We start from the raw sequence: 17,130 nt of genomic DNA, 5'->3' as shown, positions 1-17,130 counted from the left end.
ACAGCAATCATAATCTCGCAGCCGTTCCAGAGTAGAGGGCAAGCGACCAAAAAGTCGAGCGTGCCCGACTAAGAAAACATATTTATTGTGACTTTTCGTCCGCTTTCATGAGAGCGCACCCTAACTGAAACCACCCGGCTATTATGAGACCCCGTCCGACTACGCGAAGGGGGCGGGCGGGTGAGGATCGGGGCGTGCCGCCGCACGTTTCCATGCGCACGCGAGTGAGTCTGCGCAAAGACGTTTTGCGCAGCGTGTTGACATGACGGCGCGTCGGTGTGTGTGAGTTGTGAGAATAAACAAACACGGCGCAAAGGGGACTCACGTGGCGGTATTATCAGAGCTCAGAGAGAAGACAAACTGTTTTTTTTTCCTCTCCCCCCCCCCCACTGCTTTGATTCGAAACGGCCTCCGCTGGCCTCCTTCTCCCTTTCTGTGACCACACACACACACACACACACACACACACACACACCAGGTGGCTCTAATCAGTGGATATTTTTAGATGGTTTAATCACTTGCGATTGCGTTTTTCGGCATCGGCACACGAAAGCGTCTCGTCGATGAAGCTTTTCCATCCTCTGACCTTATTGTGGGTTGGGGCGGGGGAAGGGGAGGGGGCGGGGTGTCAAAGGTGGCCATGCTCATTCTTTTGTTTCTTGATTGCAATCACGGTGACTTCTGGTGATTTGAGGGGCGGAAAAAAAAAAAAAAAAAAAAAAGAGAAGGCAGGGCAGCAAACTCGAAGCCCCTTTCTACCGCGGGGAAAATCCGCAAAATAAAAAGTTTGGTTTGGAGGTCGCACATCAACCCACGCCCAACACAAACACACACACACACACACACAGACACAGACACTCAACACACACGCACACAATTTGTGGTATGGTGAGGCATTCACCCCCCCCCCCCTTTCCACCCTCCTCACACGCACACTGATTTATACACTCATTAATCTGGGCAGTCTCAGAAAACCGCTCCAGTAAACTGGCCAGAGGCCCGGTGGGTGTGGAGGGGGGGGGGGGGGGGGGGGGAGGTGCAATCAAAGCCAGCAAGGATGAAAAAGAGAGAGGGAGAGAAACATGGAAGAGGAAGAAAAGAGAAAGGAAAAGAACATCTCCTCCTACAGCAGGGACGGTACGAAACAAGTGACAATCCTCTGCGTGAAATACACGGCTCATTAAAAATTCTAATGTATCTATTCAGTATAGACACATATACGGTGGTACCACTATACGAACGTCTCTTCATACGAAATTTTCAAGTTACGAAACGTCTCATGGGGAAAATATTGCCTCTTATTGCGAAAGAAATTTCAAGATCTGAAAGGTGTGTGGATCCGAGTTTCCTGAACGCGACATATTTATAGCTGCTCTGCTATTGGCTACGACCGAGCATCATCCTGGCATCCCATTGGCTAAGAGGGACCGCCACTGTGTGTGTGTGTGTGTGTGTGTGTGTGTAGATAGATAGATACGTGTCTATGCAGCGTCCTCGTTATTTGCAACTTCGGGCCATGAGGCGTTCCGATTGTTTTGCGTAAATGCGAATCCCCCAAAAAAAAGCGTTCACCAGTCGATCGCTCACTATGCTAATGTTGCCTCGGACATTTTTCGAAAGATTGTTAAAAGCCCACAAAAGCAAACGTCCTTGGATCAGTTCTTGACAAAAAGCCAGGTGAAAAACTTTTCTGAGAGAGAACATAAAACTAAAAATCGATGAGGACGCAGTTAAAAGTTAAATGACCATCATTTTTATTCTTTATTCTTTGGGGTTGTTTTTAGATTACGCACAAATCATTTATTGTGCAATAATCTAATTGTAACATGTATTTGTTCCATATTTTGATGCATTTTTATGCTTTAGGAAACATTTATGTCTGAATTTTGGGGGGCTTGGAACGGATTAGGGCATTTACATGGAAAACGCGCCTCTACTTACAAAATGTTCTAGTTAAGAAATTTCTTCCAGAACCAATTAATTTTGTAAGTAGAGGTACCACTGTACATATATATTGGGTGTCCCAAAAGTGAGTGTACACTTGCGTTTTCCTGTTTCGTTTCAGGTACGCTTCAGACAGACGCGAGGCCATGACGGTTTGACAAGCGTCGGCCTTTTCAATTGTCCTTCTGTAAGGATATCATTCCCTTGCCCTCGGCTCTGCCGTCGACACCGAATCAGTCTTGCGAAATTTGCCTCCGGGTGAAGACGTTTTTCAGCCGCCGACTGCACTTGGGCAGTTTGACAATTCAGCGCAACTTGGTTTAAAAAATAAAAAATAAAAAAGCCGCAGCTGGAGCAAAACTCCCGGGCAGAATACATATGTGTGAATAATTACATCCAGCATACAACAAGGGATGCGGTTTTAATCGCTTTTTCTGGCGCGTGTTTTCAGTTTTCATATAAAAATACCGATTTTTTTTAAAATTAGGTTGCGATTCTTCTCATTTACCATGGTCCCCCAAAACACAAAATTCCCCCATTGCGGCACTAAATAAAGCCTTGTTTGATTCTATTCCCAATGTGCGCACACATACACATTCATATTCTCCCTACGCCCCCCCCCCCCCCTCTGGTCTTACAAAACAGAAAAAAAAAAACGATAAAAGGTTCTGGCAGAGCGTTCCACTAGCGGACCTGTGGGGTCACCTACCGCAGAAGCCCCCCCCCCCCCCCCCGCTCCACCACTACCCTCTTGTGTCCCAATGAAACACACACAAATACAATAAATGTGAACATTCATCGTGTTGGCCCAGTACAAGCGGGACATGTTATTGGTTAGCCGCTCCGACTGCAACCCAACCTCTCAGGCCGGGAAGCTGTTCCATGCCTTTCACTCCATTGTGGCGTCCACCACTAACCCCTTGCTCTGATTAGAGTTATTAAAAAAAAAGAATGAACGGACAGATTTCTGGGTGGTTTTGGAGTCCAACATTGGATCCTTTTCAGGAAGAAGGAGCTGGAGTTTTTTTTTTTTCTTACATACTGTGAAAAAGAATTTCAAGAAGCAATCATTTGGGTAAAATGTGCCTCAGATATCCTAGAAGACGTCAGGCAGGAATTGGAATAGAGATTCTAACCCAGGACTTCTTGGCAGTGAGGCAGTGTGACCCACTACGCCACTGTGCTGTGCACTGGCAATACAGTCCATTTATAAATGTTAACTCATTCACTGCCGTCGATATTTAATTGTGTTTGTCAAAGTTTCTTCCCACTGATGCAACAAAGTGGCGACTTATTTGTATTTTTTTGGGGTGGGGGGGGGGGGGGATCAACTGCTCTCCTCCCTTTAGCAGCTCCTTGTATCTGCCGCCGACGCATCCTGTCCCGCAAGGGCCGTAGCTAGAGCCCAAGTGCCCATTACGGTGCCGCAAAGGCCCTTATTAAATGTATATATAGTCACGCTTTCAGACCATGAGACAGCGAAGCTCTCGGGGAGGGACGGGAACGGGCCCAATCCAAAATGGCCATGGCCCGCGTGGGCGGGCGGGTGGCGAGGCCGCGTCGGGTTTCACTGAGCCCATGCCAGCAACACACACACACACACACACACACACACACACGAACAAACAATGACAGACACACCCCTCCTCTCCGGCTCTCATTAGGGACATCTCACTTTAGGGCAGTGGTGTTATTTCAGTCCTTGTAGTTTGTTGTGAGAGTGTGCATGGTTCTCCTTCAATGTGTGTGTGTGTGTGTGTGTGTGTGTGTGTGTGTGTGTGTGTGAGAGGAGAGAGAGGAAGGGTCGGGTAGAAGTGGGGTGTGTGTGTGTGTGTGGCGGAGGTGGAGGGGGGCGGTGCAGAGTATGATTCCAGATGTGTTTTTTACGGCCCTGGCAGGGATGACAGGCCTTGAAAGAGAGAGAGAGAAAAAAAAAAGTACTCGACCGGGGGGGAGGAGAGGGGTGCAGGTGCGGGGGTGTCGTGCTGTTAGGTGAACATGGTAGTGTTCAGAAGTTTGGGGAGAAGTTAAGTACAGACGCAGGCTTTAGGGCCTTGGGGAATGAAATGGAAAGGGGGGCAGGATGGAGGGAATGAAATTGCTTTTTCTGGCAAAATAACACTCGGCTTTATTGGCTCAGGTGTGCCGAGCTGTGAGCAAATGTGTGTGTTTGTGTGTTTAGGATCGTGCGTCATGGTTGCAAAGTGTGTGCGTATACGCGCTTATGTTATGGCTCGAAGGCATAGGTGTCAAACGCAAGGCCCGGGGGCCAAATCTGGCCAGCCACATCACTTTATGTGGCCCGAGAAAGCATATCAAAAATGTCAACTTCTACGATGATTGCTAAAATCTGTACCAAAATTTCAAATTTTTGTATGTACAGTGATCCCTCGCTACTTCGCGGTTCGTTTATCGCGGGTTCAATGCATCGCGGATTTTTTCAAACATATTAAAAAATTTTTTTTTAATGTTTTATTTTTTTTTTTACATATACGTGGAGTACAGTACTGTATATGTTGCTCTATGTGACTCGCTGTTGTTTTGCAGCTTCTCGCGGACCGTTTGCGGACTTTAAAAAAAACATTTTTTTTTACCTGTTTATGTTAATTGGACACTACTTCGCGGATTTTCGTTTATCGCGGGTGGTTTTGGTCCCCATTAACCGCGATAAACGAGGGATTACTGTAATATATCAGTGACATAGTATAAGCATTTTCTTGTTACCAAACCCCTCATTACAGTTACTGAAACAATAATTGAATAAAACGTTATTCTTGACTTTTTTTATGCAGTTTCAGTCATCACGGCCCTCCATAAGAAACGGTAATTATAATGTGACCCGCGACAAAAATGAGTTTGACATCCATGCTCTGAGGTATGTGTTTTTGTGTGCGCGTGCGTCTAACATAAAGCACGAAACAAAACAACAAAAGCATCAACTGAAGGAGGGAAAAAGAAATTGGAGACTTGATTGTAAAATGTGATGATAACCATAGACCAAAAATGAACCTCGCAGCAATGTCGGAAAGGTTCTGGCTACATGAACATTCAAACTCACACCCACTTGACTCACAAACTTGCTTATTTTCTGAATTTGGGAGGAAGGCGAGGTACCTGGCCAAAACACATGCAAATATGACAAAAACAAACTCCACACAAGAAGGCCTGAGTTGAGCCCAGAACCTCAGAAATGCATTGCAGACGTGCTAACTCCCCGAGACCATTGCGCTACCTCACAAGTTGATCTGCTAGCTTCGGCAGAGACCAAACAAGGGCAACATTCGCGATGCGGCTCCTGCTGTGGCTCGTTAGGTACGCTTGTTAATACGCGTCTGTTTTACAGTCTTGCTTCAAAGACCGACTCGACATTTCATCTGCGGCTTACCTTCTGGAAGGCCGAGGGGGCGGTAGGAGAAGTCAAAGGAATTCGTCAAGGTTGAGCCAAAACAGCTGTGAGGTCATCGTCTCCTGTCCAGTGCTGGAAAGCGACTTTTTGATGCTTCTTCACTACGAGATAAGAGCAAAATTATATTGTGCATTGCCCAAAACAAACCTTTGAACCACTGACATTTCGTATGAGCGTAACAGTCCAAAAGCAATAATTCATAGTGCCAAAATAGCTAACGTTGGCTTGTTCACGGTGCTAATGCTAACAATGGTATTGTTTCACTTGAAATCAGCCATTGGAATGAACGGAGATGCCATTAATCTGTTCCGGCTTACCCCAACAATTTTTTTCCTAAACGTGTTTTTTTTTTGTCATTAAACCGTTTTTGTCACACTTTTGCATTCACTTCACTACACATTGTGCTGCTCATTTTGGCATTTAAAGGCAAATCCCATATTTCACGCTTACTTTCCTGCCTGAACGCACCAACCAATCACATCGCAGCAGGGCGTGGCCTGCCCAGAACTCAACTGGGACTCATTTCGCCATTCTTCGCAGAGGATAGAGAACATAGCACGACTGCGAATACAGCATGACTGCGACGACCGTTGTTCGTCTCCATGCGCTACTACGTTTGTGTTCAAATATCTGTTGGTTAAAAAGTTATAAGACAGCTACATGGATGCTAATTAATCGTCTGTTAGCATTAGCTAGGCTAAGCTAAGGACGAACAACAGCCTTTCGCCCCAAAAACCATGTGAGATGTTATTCATAGCTCTTGGTGTCTTTTTTTGTGACAGTATCGGTCCGTCGCGATGGTAAACATGCGTGTGAGCGCTCACTCGTCCTCGCGTACTACCTCGTGACTCCTCCTCAAGCCTCTACAGGCAGGCCAGCACCTCTGAAGAGCAAGGCGTTCTGGGGGATCAGAAACAGATGTGCCCTTCTTTTCTTAACGCACACGCCGGCAGCGATTCAGAACCGGCACCCGGACCCAGCCGGAGCGACGGCCCGGCGTGACCCTGAGCTTGACCTGGTCCGGCGGCTCCCCTCAGACAGGAAAGGGCCGCAATTGGCTTCAGCTGTGACCCCCCCAACCCCGCTTTCTCATTAAGACAAACTGTTTTCAAAGGCAACGCCGCTTTCACTACCACTAAAGCCAACACCCCCGCAGCTCAGAGAGTGGGGGCGGCGTGGGATGTGATCGAATATGGAGGGACGGGGAATGGAATGAGAACGAAGTCAAAAGTGGAAACGACGGGGTACAAGGGAGGTATTTTGGGAGTAGGGGAGAACAAAAGATCAAGATGAAGGAGTAAGTGAGACAGGAAAAGGGCAAAGTGTAAGAAAATCCAGACTGAGGAAGGATCGGGCGGGAGGGAAGGTGGTGAGGGGGGGGGGGGGGGAAATCAGCCATATCACTTGCAGCTGTTGCATGGTTCCCAGAATGCACTGCAACTTGGCACATGGCTCTTTTAATAAGAGAGGGTGGTGTCATGGTTACGTTCGTGTCGAAACATCCACTATGGCAGCGGCGGCTTCCAAGAGAGGGAGCGTAGGGCGGGGGGGTTGAAGATGACGGGGATGATAATGACAAATTGAGCCACGTAATCAGAAACAGAGCAGTTGTATCGCCATAAATTCCATTTGAAATTCGCACCCGACGAACTCACAGTACTTTCAGACGACAGCAGCCGCGGACAGACAGAAACCTGCAAACCGACAACAACAACAACAAAAAAATTGGAGTTTGCTCTTTCTCGTTCTCAGTGGCTCAACAAGAAAACGGAACACTGCAGCCACGCGGAGATTGCGGAGTGCTCTACTCCCTTCGCGCGTACGGGACCAAAGTCACCCATTTGTCGAGAAGTTAGTGTGTCATGGACTGTGGTCTCATTCACACACAGAAAAGCTTTTCATTTTCTTTTTATAATAATACTAATAATTTAATTTTTTCAACATTTAATTTTGAAAGCGCTTTTTATCATACTCAAAGACACTTTACAAGAGTTTAAAACACTTTTTAGTGCTTTTCAGGCTAGCTAGCTACAGTATATATCAGGGTACATATATACCGTATTGGCCCGAATATAAGACGGTGTTTTTTGCATTGAAATAAGACTGAAAAAGTGGGGGTTGTCTTATATTCGGGGTCTAGAGATTATACCCATTCACGACGCTAGATGGCGTCAGATATCATTGAACTTGACTCCCCAGGCCAAAGCGAACCCCTGTCACGAAGAATAAAAATAGCGGTAGCACAAAGAAGAAAAATAAAAAATAGCGGCAAGAAAGAAAGCAGAGATAACAGAAAATGGAGAAACGTAGCGACAATCTGCAGAAAAGTGGGTCGAAGATCGGCCAGGTTAACCGGCAGCTGAGAAGTTATGGTGTAAACTTCAAGATGCTTTTTCTCTCAAATATATTGTTATAATCATTTTTTTCAGATGTACTGTAATTAATTTCTGTATAAAAATTTATTTGATGTTCAAAAAGTATTTTGAGTCTTGAAAAAGAGGGGGTCGTCTTATAATCAGGGCCGTTTTATATTTGGGCCAATACGGTATGTGTTTGGCTTTACCGGTTCTAAGTTTGAAAACGAAAAAGTGAAACGTTGTGTCAACCCTGAATGGAAAGTGTCTGTCATTGTGCCTCTCCCAGCGCCTCAATTTGCATATTTTATGTTGGCAAAAGCCAAAGAAAACAAACTTCACAGCTCTGACAGTGTGTTTGAAAGTGAGAGTAGCAGGGCATGCTGAGGTAGATTAATAACAGCGCTCACAGGGTGTTGGAAGAAGTGGGGTAATGGTGGGGGGGGGGGGGTGAGAGGGGGGGGGCTTCTGTTGGAGTTGGGGTGTGCTTCTGCCTTTTCAGGGCTGACTGATGTGCATCCCAAATTGATTTATGAAAACGGCCCTGAATCAGTTAAGTGTGGAGAATGAGGGAGAAAGAGCACATCTCAGTAGGGGGGGGGGGGGGGGGGGGGCTGAAATCGCAGCGGGAAAGTGTGTGAATGACGCTCTTTTTTTTTTTTTTTTTTTTGGAATGCATGTGACGGATGCCAGAGCGGGCCACAGGTGTCCGACACGCTGGATGCCGCATTTTGTCCCGGGGTAAGAACACTCTTAAACGTTCAATGGGGCTGATCCGAGCATCCATCATGGACTGCGAGTGTTGTGTGTAAAGAAGGGTCGCGGGGAGTGGGGGGATGGGGGTGGGGTTCACAGGGTAGGCTACCCAGGCTGCCCATTGTATCATCTTCAAAAGTGACAATAAAATCCATGGAAAGATTTCTCCTCTTGAAAAGGGTCTCGGGATTCCAAAAATTCAGAGGATGGACTCAAAAAGTTGGCGGGTCCCGAATGTAAATGATCCCCAAAAAGAAAGAAATAAAAATAAATTTTTTTTCGAGAGGCTACTTTTTGATCGCCTTAAAAAGTGACTGTATAAAGTTGGAGGTGAAGGTAAAAAACTTTTCTTTTTTTTTTTATTATCCATGCATGCGGACAAGCGTAGCTGTTTAAATAAATAAACACGTCCCCGACTCGGCCCATTGTGTCTGAGACAGGCGTGTGTGTGCCGAGATCATTGGGGGGGGGGGGGGGGGGTAGAGGTGAGGGGGTTCACGCTGAGAGATTGTTTCTCCTGGCTGTCAGAACTCGATCTGGGATCCAGCCGGAACTAATCAACTCCAAAAGGCCTCCACATTACCCAGGATGCAATGGGCCACAACCGGGGGCCGGCCGGTGGGAAACAGATACTACGCCCCTCCCCGACATCGAAATGCTTGTCCTACACTTACACACACACACACACACACACACACTCTTCCCGCTGTTTCACACCAAAGCAATAATAAACAATTACGATAATATTTTCACAGCAAGCAATGGGCCCGCTTCAGATCCGAAAGTTGCACAGCTGCAGAAGACACGGCTGCGCACACGTGCACAAATATCAAAGTGTGCAAAAATGCACGCGCACGCGCAAACTACAAAACATTCCATTCAAAGGCCAACCTTGAGTCAGTTCAAGAAGGTTTTCTTTTTTATAAGCGTATCGTGTGTAAACGTAACTAATCATAAAAAAAACGATATCACTGTGTCTTTTTGTGCCTTAAATCTGATTAGAAAGCCTTCAATTAGCTCCAAGAGGCCTCAAAGAAGGCGGGTTCGTTGCAGTAATGTCGCCCTCTAGCGGCAGAACGCTCAGGTCGAACCCATTTTTTGTCAATTCTTTTTGACAAGTGCATTAAATTTGAACGTAAGCTTTGAGAGCCTGCTTATTTTAAAAAAATCGCTTTTTTTTTTACATGTGAACATTCACGAAATCTTTTATTAATCTCTGCAGTTTAATGAAAAAAATCAATGAAGTGGCATCGTTTCTGGCATACGTTTAAGAGCTCAGCTGACAATCTACCTTCTTGTGGTACTTACTGTTCATATAATATTGCAAGCGTTAAAGATAACAGGATCGGTAGATGATTGCCAGATTCTTTTCAATTGCTGCCATGACTCGAATGAAAAATAAAAACAAATATGAATGACGACAAACTTTCATGAAGTTTTTATTTTTTTTAAAAGAATTATGGGCTGTCTGAATACGAGCAATTATGACAAAAGCATGTCAGAGTAGTGTCAAAACCGATCCGAAAATGGAATCGTGTTAAAAAGGCTCGCGCAATGTGTGCTTTGAATCTCGGCGACGAATGACTTGCACCTCCTTCACGCGGGTGAAGTGGGGGCAACATGGAAATGAATCGATGAAAGCTACCCTCCGTCACCCCCCCCCCCACATATCATTGCAAGTGTGAGCCCGAACGAGTTTTAAATCCGAGTGATTCGACAACCAATGTAGGTGTTCAAATCTTACTTCATCATGACATGTGTGTTTATCTGTAAATAGAATGCTATGTAAAAATAAAATTTGTTTTATGGTCAATTGCATGAGAAAGGTCCGGAGTCCCTGAAGTGATTAGGTAGGGGTGGGGGGTGCATTGAGAGGCACTCGGGTGGGGTTAATCCCCATTCAAACTCGCCCTTCACTTACTCGTCCGGTCACAATGACCTTCGGCCTGCCATCAACCCCCCCCCCCCCAGCCCAGCCCCCACTTTTTTTTCAAAGTCCTTGCGATTTCATTTCATGGAGTAGTTGTATGTTAAATTTGTGTGTGTGTGGGGGGGGGGGGGGGGGGGGAATTCTTGCATCCTTAAATTGTGCACCGAAGACTTTCACGACCAGATGCGATTGACATTGTTGTACTATTTCCCCCCATGACACGACAGCAGTGGTGGGGAAAAAAATGTCACTGTTCTTAAATGTAGCTCAAATTTTACTTTATCAAGACTGGTGTATAATTTGATGTGAAATTAAAAAAAAAAAAAAAACAGAGCAGCAGTACGACTTACTGCTTTTTCTTTCAGAATTGACTCCACGTTGCCACCGACTGACTTTGTACCGCGCCGCATCGCCTCCCGACTCCCTGCACACACTCGAGACGTCCTCAGTCGTCATTACTATCGCTTGCCGCGGCATCGGCGTGCTGCAAAAAGGCGACCACCGTAAAATGAGACAACTCATCAACTGAATACAGTGCGACAAAGACATTGATTTATTTGTTAAAAGTGGAGGGAATGGCAATCAAAGCAGAATTGCCATTCTGTCCAACCGTAGAAGTCACACTTCGATATAAACACATTTAATTCCGACATTTAAAAAAAAATAAAAATCCTCTTCTTGTCATGGAACACGAGCAGAAAGAGCGAGTCAGCCGTCCTGTACCTGCTGCTTGTCTGTTTGCTGCGGAGGAACAATGACATGTTTATTTGCAACTGAGCTGATGAGAGACATCGGATGCTTTTGTGTGTGTGTGTGTTTGCCTGCGTGCTTCCGTCCCTCTGCGCCTCTTCATAATACCGAGAATACACTTGCAAAGTGGCTGATCTAAAGCGCAAGGACAAAAAAAAAAAAAAAAAAAAAAAGGTTAGAAAACGTCATTCCCCCCCCCCCCCCCCCCCCCCCCCCGTCCACCTCTCACATGATCAGCTTTTAATGGTTTAACATTCACATCACCGAAATCCCCATCGATTCACGACATAAACCTATTTGGATACAAGCTAGTCAAAACTTTTCATAATATGACTCTTTGAATTTCGGTCAATGTTTAAACTCACCGTCGGTCGTCCGGCGGCATCAGGAGGGATCCGTCAATGCTTCCACTGCCACCTTGGTATGAAGTCAGCCGTCACTTACAGTCGAGGCGATTACAACCAATCCCACGGCAGGATTGTTCAACAGTCTTACCCGATGGCGGGGGGCTGAAGGCCGAGGGGGGCACAGGCGAGCCGGACAGAGGCGCTTTGGCGGAAAGGGTCTGCTTCTGCTGCTCGATGAGATCCAGCAATCGTCCTCTGGCTGCTGCGCTTTGCCTGTTGAGCTCTAGGAGGCGCTGATGAACACTACTTACATTGTTACTATTCGCAGACCCCTGCAACAAAGGCAAAGAGATTTTTTTTTTCATTTTAAAAAGCCTTGATGCAACAATGTTTTTGTCGTAAACAAAAAAAATAAAAAATACACTCAGAGGTATGTCCCTTTAAAAGATGAAGATTGTGTCGCTCACCTGATGATTGACTTGGTCCATGTGCTGATTGAGACTGGCGGCGCTCTCAAACCGCGACGTCCTGTCAGGTGTCACTCCACCGGTGCTGACGGAAGCCGAGCATTTTGGCTCCGCGCCGCTGCTGCTCCTGCTCGGCGACCCGCCGACGCAACGGGCTCGGCTATGCCGGGCACCGGCGATCGCATCTCTGATTCGGCAGAGCTCGGCGATCTCGGCCTCCAAGATGTCAGGAGAGAGTTGTGACATGAGGTGGAGGCTAGCGTGAGGCAGTCTGACCAGACAAGATGACGAGCTGTGGGCTCGGAGTTTGTTGTAGGCGCCCTGGTCCGGCTCTGTGGAAGGACGATACGCTTTTTTTTTTTTTTTTTTTAATGGAATAAATAGTACGTGGTGGTAGTAGTAGCAGTAAACAAATGAATGAGGTTACCAGGAATTGGCTGCCAAGCATCCTGCTGTCCAGGTGAGGAAAGTCGGATGGTAGGAGACTTGGCAACTGGTGGTCGCTCGGCAACAGGCCATTGATCTGTCCAGACAGGGACACTTCATTAGGCACATCAAATTGAGCTACTCATCTTTGTAAAGGGTGAATTTTCTGACAGCCCTTGGAATGGAATCCATTAGACCAGGGGTCCCCAATCACCGGTCCTCGGACCAGCACCGGGCCATGGCCCATTTGGTACCCGGTCGCACAGAGACAGACCCGCGAGCCGTAAGCATATTTACCCCATCAGACGTGGCGGAAATGTGCGCGACTCTAGCCAATCGGAGTCCTCCTTCTAACATTGGTTTGCAAGTTGAAATGAACAGAATTCGCCAAGAAAGGAAAGAAGCAGTAAACAGAAAGTAATAGTGACAAATTGACCAAGCGCACAGCAAGAAACCTGTTGAATCATTTGAACGCGTAGCACTCGAATGATCAAGTGGAAAGCATGAAAATGCGAGCAGAGTTTGGACAGCCCCCCCCCGCGTAAACAGAAGTTTAGCCGCTAATAACTAACCGGCAATCACCGAATGAAAGCAGCAATCAATCGTGCCATCTTTTGAACAGTAACATTTGCGAGTAGCAATGATGCTAACGCTGTATGTAGGATCGTAACTTCAGTATTATTATGGTTACATTATTAAGAGTATTTATTATTCCTGATCGGTCCATTTTTTCTCATAGTTCACTGTGCGATTTTATTTTAATTCTACAATTTTTTACACAGTAGAATAACACTGAAATCATTGAAACAAATCTATGTTAACAATATCTAAAATGACTGTTAAATTATGTTTGCTGTCAATAACAGTGCTTTAAATGGTTGCCGGTTCGTGAACAGCATGTACTTGTCTCATCTGGGCGGTGAAACAAAAAATGTTGGGGACCACTGGTTTAGACGAGTGATTCTCAAAGAATGGTCAAGTAACAGAAATGGTACATGGCTCCCTCTAGTGGTACGGCAATGAATTACCGCCCAAGTGCACTCCGGTTAAATTTTCCAAGACATTTGCATTTAATCTTTCACTTTTTTTAAAATAACATTTAGGTAAAAATAATTTTGGAGTTATCTTCTATGTGCAAAATACTTGAATTCAATTATAAATTAGAACTGAAAATGTCACGTTTTTGCTGATAACATTTTGACTTTATTCCTCTAAATGACAAATGTTTTTTTCAATGACTATAACGCCATTTCTCAATTTGAGATTTTAGCTCTTGTAAAATGTTTTGGCATTTTTTTGTCGTGTTATGTCTTCGGTCCAGATTTTTTTTTTTCCCCCCTGGGAATATTTCGACTTCATTCCTGTAAACCACGGCCTGTTCTTTTTCGCATGATCACAACTTTGTCATTTACAAATTGAAACGCCGCACACAAAATATGAACCTGTAGCTATGACATCAGAGGCTTGGGGTTGGTTGACGTGTGTCGCCATTGCCAGCATCAGCGAGTCCTGCTTCCGCTCCAGTTCTGCCGTCCGCTGCTGCAACTCTTCCTGCGGACAAGTAAATAAACGAGAGATCAGAAAAATGACTCGTGTGCACCCAAGGGGACATAAAATGCACTTTTTGTTTGTGACAGCGCCACCTTTAGTGAGGAGGTCTCCTCCCTTAGGGTCATGGTCTCTGCAGTGAGTGCGTCAATCAACAGTCGTTGCTCTCTCAGCTTCTCCTCGAGTTTCCGTCTCTCCTCGGTCGCGCGCTCCGCGTCGTGTTCTCGCTAAGGAAAACAGAGAAGCTCCAAGTCATCTCCCGGGAATGTTAAGCATGTTCTGTGAGGTCTTTGTTTTCGGATGGTACATTTTTGAGGAGGTGGACCAGGCGCGCCAGAGTGGAGACCAAAGCCACGGAGAAGCCGGTGAGGCCTTGCGCCGGGCGCTGCCGACTCTGCGCCGACGTTTGCGGGCTGAGGGAATCTAAGTCGAGCTCCACTCGGGCCAGCATGGTCTGCAGCAGATCCAAGCCGGACGGTTGGCCGCTGAGAGAGGCCACGGAGGAGCCATTCAACTTGGTGGTTTTGCAGGCGCGCTTCCTGGTCCTGGCAGAGTGACTGCCGCCTTCACGACAGCGACGGCATCACCACGTTCAATAGAATCTTTCAAGATGGTTCGTAGTCTTTGGTTACCTGGGTCGCCGGGAGAAAGATCAGGGTTGAGGACTTGCGAGACCAGGAAGGAAGGCTCTTCGTTCTCTTCATTCGAGTGGTTGTGTCTGGACCGTAAACGCTGGACCGCCACTGTGGCATTTAGTGCTAAGATCCAAATCAAGATCATTTTACATGTTAAGAAACTTTTTTTTTGTTTCAAAAAAAAAAAAAAAAAAAAACCCAATAAAAAACAATTACCAGTTGGAGCTGGCGGTCTGGCCGGTGTGCGGGGAGTTTGAGGACTAGTAAATCTGCGCTCAGAGACACCATGACGAATCCTTTGATGCTGAAGCCCTCCCATCTTGTTCTTCACCTTCATTTTACTGCCAAACAAAAGAGTCATGCGTCTATTTTCAATCACCCGTTTGGATTCAGCTGAAATGTGACTACCATTGGAATAGTCTTCGCTCGGCGTGCTCATCATCGCTGTAGTAGTAGTCGTCCTCTGGTTCGAAAACGGCCTGAAAAGTTATGTTGTTGTTCTATTAAAACAGTCCATAACAATATATTTCACATTTAAAATATAATATTCCCAAAAATAACATAATAACCAAATATGTTTTATAATTTTTTTAATGTATTATCATTCAAGAGAATTATAATAATTATTATTTTTTTATATTATGTGTATAAATATCAGCATCAATATTAGTTGAATCTGCACATTAAAATGATGCGCGACACAAGAGCTGCATCAAAGAAGTCTGCCTTTCCATAAATAATAATGTAAGATAAAGATTAGATTCTGAAATACCTATTTAATACATCTCTGATGAATTTTGTTCTGCCTTTCATTTATGACGAAAGTACAAGTCATGTCGCTGCTGCACAAGGGCTGGAAAAATATATCCAATAAACTCAATCCTTACATACTCTATGAACTAACTAAAACTATTAAAAAACATGAAAAATATATATTAAACAAATGATGTGAATGCATATATAAGAATAATATGTAAATATATATTATGTATACTATATATTTCAGTTTCAAGTCACCTCAAAAGTGAATTTGACTAATATTTCTATGAAACAAAAGCCTTATTGGTCAGAATTTTGGATACAGTTTTTGACTGATCATTTTATGGGGGCTTGGATCTTATTTGAGTGTGTGTGTGTGTGTGTGTGTGCGGGTATCCCAGGAGAGTTTGTTCAACACACACACCTGTTGATCCAGCATGGAGTCATTGAGGGATGACAGCTCGGTGGATCTCTGGAAAACTGGAGAGTCCACATGTGGGGACATCGTCACGCTGGGATGTCCTGCGGAATTACACACACATACACACACACACACGCACGCACATTGTGTTCATTAAAATCTCTCTGTAATTCTGTGTGTCACACACACACAAAAATTAAAATTTGGGAAATGAGGCATGTTAATAATTCTACCAGTCTGCCTTAGTGGTGGGTCTCCTAAGAGGTCATGGACTACGGCCAAGGCTCTGTCGGAGCGGGCCAACACATCATGCAGCAGCAGCTTGTCAGAAAACACCTGCAAACAAAAATGAAATACAGTGTAGACTTTTATTTAAAAAGAAAAAAATCATTCAATTAAGTAGACTATTTGAAAATGATGCCAAACCTCTCTCATGATTGTGTGACTGGCTTTGTCCAAAGGACCACATCCAGCCTGCCTGAGGCGAGCTTTCAGTGCTTTCTCTCGCAGCTCCCACTGAGCGGCGGCCTTGTTGTGCGACTTACGGATTTCGCGCCGATAGTTCTGAGGACACACCGGGAATATAAATCGTTACCAGAGGTCTTTAGGCTTGAAGATAGTTTAAAAACGAATCACTGAAAGATACTTAAACCAGCTTTACCAGCTCTGCAGGGGTCAGCTTGTGTACGGACAGGTCACTGACCGTGCTCTGAAACCAAAACCATTGCTTCATCAAGGTGTACAATAAGGAATAAACCAAGAGAGGACTACCCAAAGTACGTGTGTGTGTATGTATCTATCGATCTACCTCTCTCTCTTTCTTTCTCTCTCCCTCTCTATATATTTGATTGTTTTATATTTATGGCTCTGAGTCCTTTTAACATACATTTAATATAACATAATAGTAATGTAAGATTAGGTGAAATCCGTCGTAACCCGAGGATTCGTCATTTATGGAAGAAATTTTTGCTGTTTGAGTCAATGACGCAGGCACTCACCACCCACTCTCTTTTTGGGAGAGGTGCCGTCTTCTTGGGGCGTAGGGGGTTTTTCGGGCCCTTGCCGTGTTGCGTCCGACATCCTCCTCGAGCTAAGGACATGTTCGCGAAAGCGCTTTTCGACACCTTTGCGGGGTTAGCGGAAACGAATGTCAACGAGTTACAGTATAGCGTTAGCGTTCGCCAGTACCCACTTTCACGGTGAGCGAGCTCACATTTGAAGTTCGAGTTTACGTGGAAAAGTAAACGTAAAACAACCCCGACGTTAGTTCTACTGCCGAATGGTTATTTAAAAAAAAACAATTACGCCTCGAAATGCCAGTCGTAGTGCTAGCTTCAAATCTGTCTGTCGTGGTTTGTTGCCTGAGTTTTTCAACCGTCCCGCGCCA

General features: G+C 45.3%; 1 protein-coding gene across 2 annotated transcripts; it reads right to left on the bottom strand.

The window, feature by feature from the left end:
- Positions 1-10,920: 10,920 nt before the first annotated feature.
- On the bottom strand, positions 10,921-17,130 carry spice1 (spindle and centriole associated protein 1). Of its 2 annotated transcripts, XM_086102047.1 has the most exons (17): positions 16,742-17,130; positions 16,405-16,452; positions 16,170-16,307; positions 15,977-16,079; positions 15,747-15,844; positions 14,972-15,042; positions 14,780-14,904; positions 14,561-14,686; positions 14,236-14,492; positions 14,024-14,155; positions 13,823-13,931; positions 12,382-12,477; positions 11,955-12,286; positions 11,636-11,819; positions 11,506-11,557; positions 11,212-11,275; positions 10,921-11,131 (listed from the first exon to the last, which is right to left on the bottom strand). In XM_086102047.1, exons 1-17 carry the CDS (start codon positions 16,841-16,843, stop codon positions 11,099-11,101), a joined length of 2,070 nt encoding a protein of 689 aa, XP_085958173.1. In that variant the 5' UTR covers positions 16,844-17,130; the 3' UTR covers positions 10,921-11,098. The 2 variants fall into 2 exon arrangements, with proteins under 2 accessions (XP_085958173.1, XP_085958172.1); XM_086102046.1 differs by having other exon boundaries at positions 10,921-11,275.

This window comes from Hippocampus guttulatus, chromosome 21 (assembly GCF_054856545.1).
Source record: "Hippocampus guttulatus isolate MCC_2025c chromosome 21, RoL_Hgut_1.0, whole genome shotgun sequence".
NCBI classification, from domain to species: domain Eukaryota; kingdom Metazoa; phylum Chordata; class Actinopteri; order Syngnathiformes; family Syngnathidae; genus Hippocampus; species Hippocampus guttulatus.
This window is presented reverse-complemented; position numbering and strand designations above follow the sequence as displayed.

Excerpts from the sequence above, each read along its gene's own strand:
- spice1 (XM_086102046.1), bottom strand. The coding sequence starts at position 16,843 with ATGTCCTTAGCTCGAGGAGGATGTCGGACGCAACACGGCAAGGGCCCG. Across the intron at positions 16,453-16,741 it reads TCCCAAAAAGAGAGTGGGTG|AGCACGGTCAGTGACCTGTC; the intron begins GTGAGTGCCTGC and ends TTTTGGTTTCAG. Across the intron at positions 14,905-14,971 it reads GAGCGAAGACTATTCCAATG|TAAAATGAAGGTGAAGAACA; the intron begins GTAGTCACATTT and ends TTTGTTTGGCAG.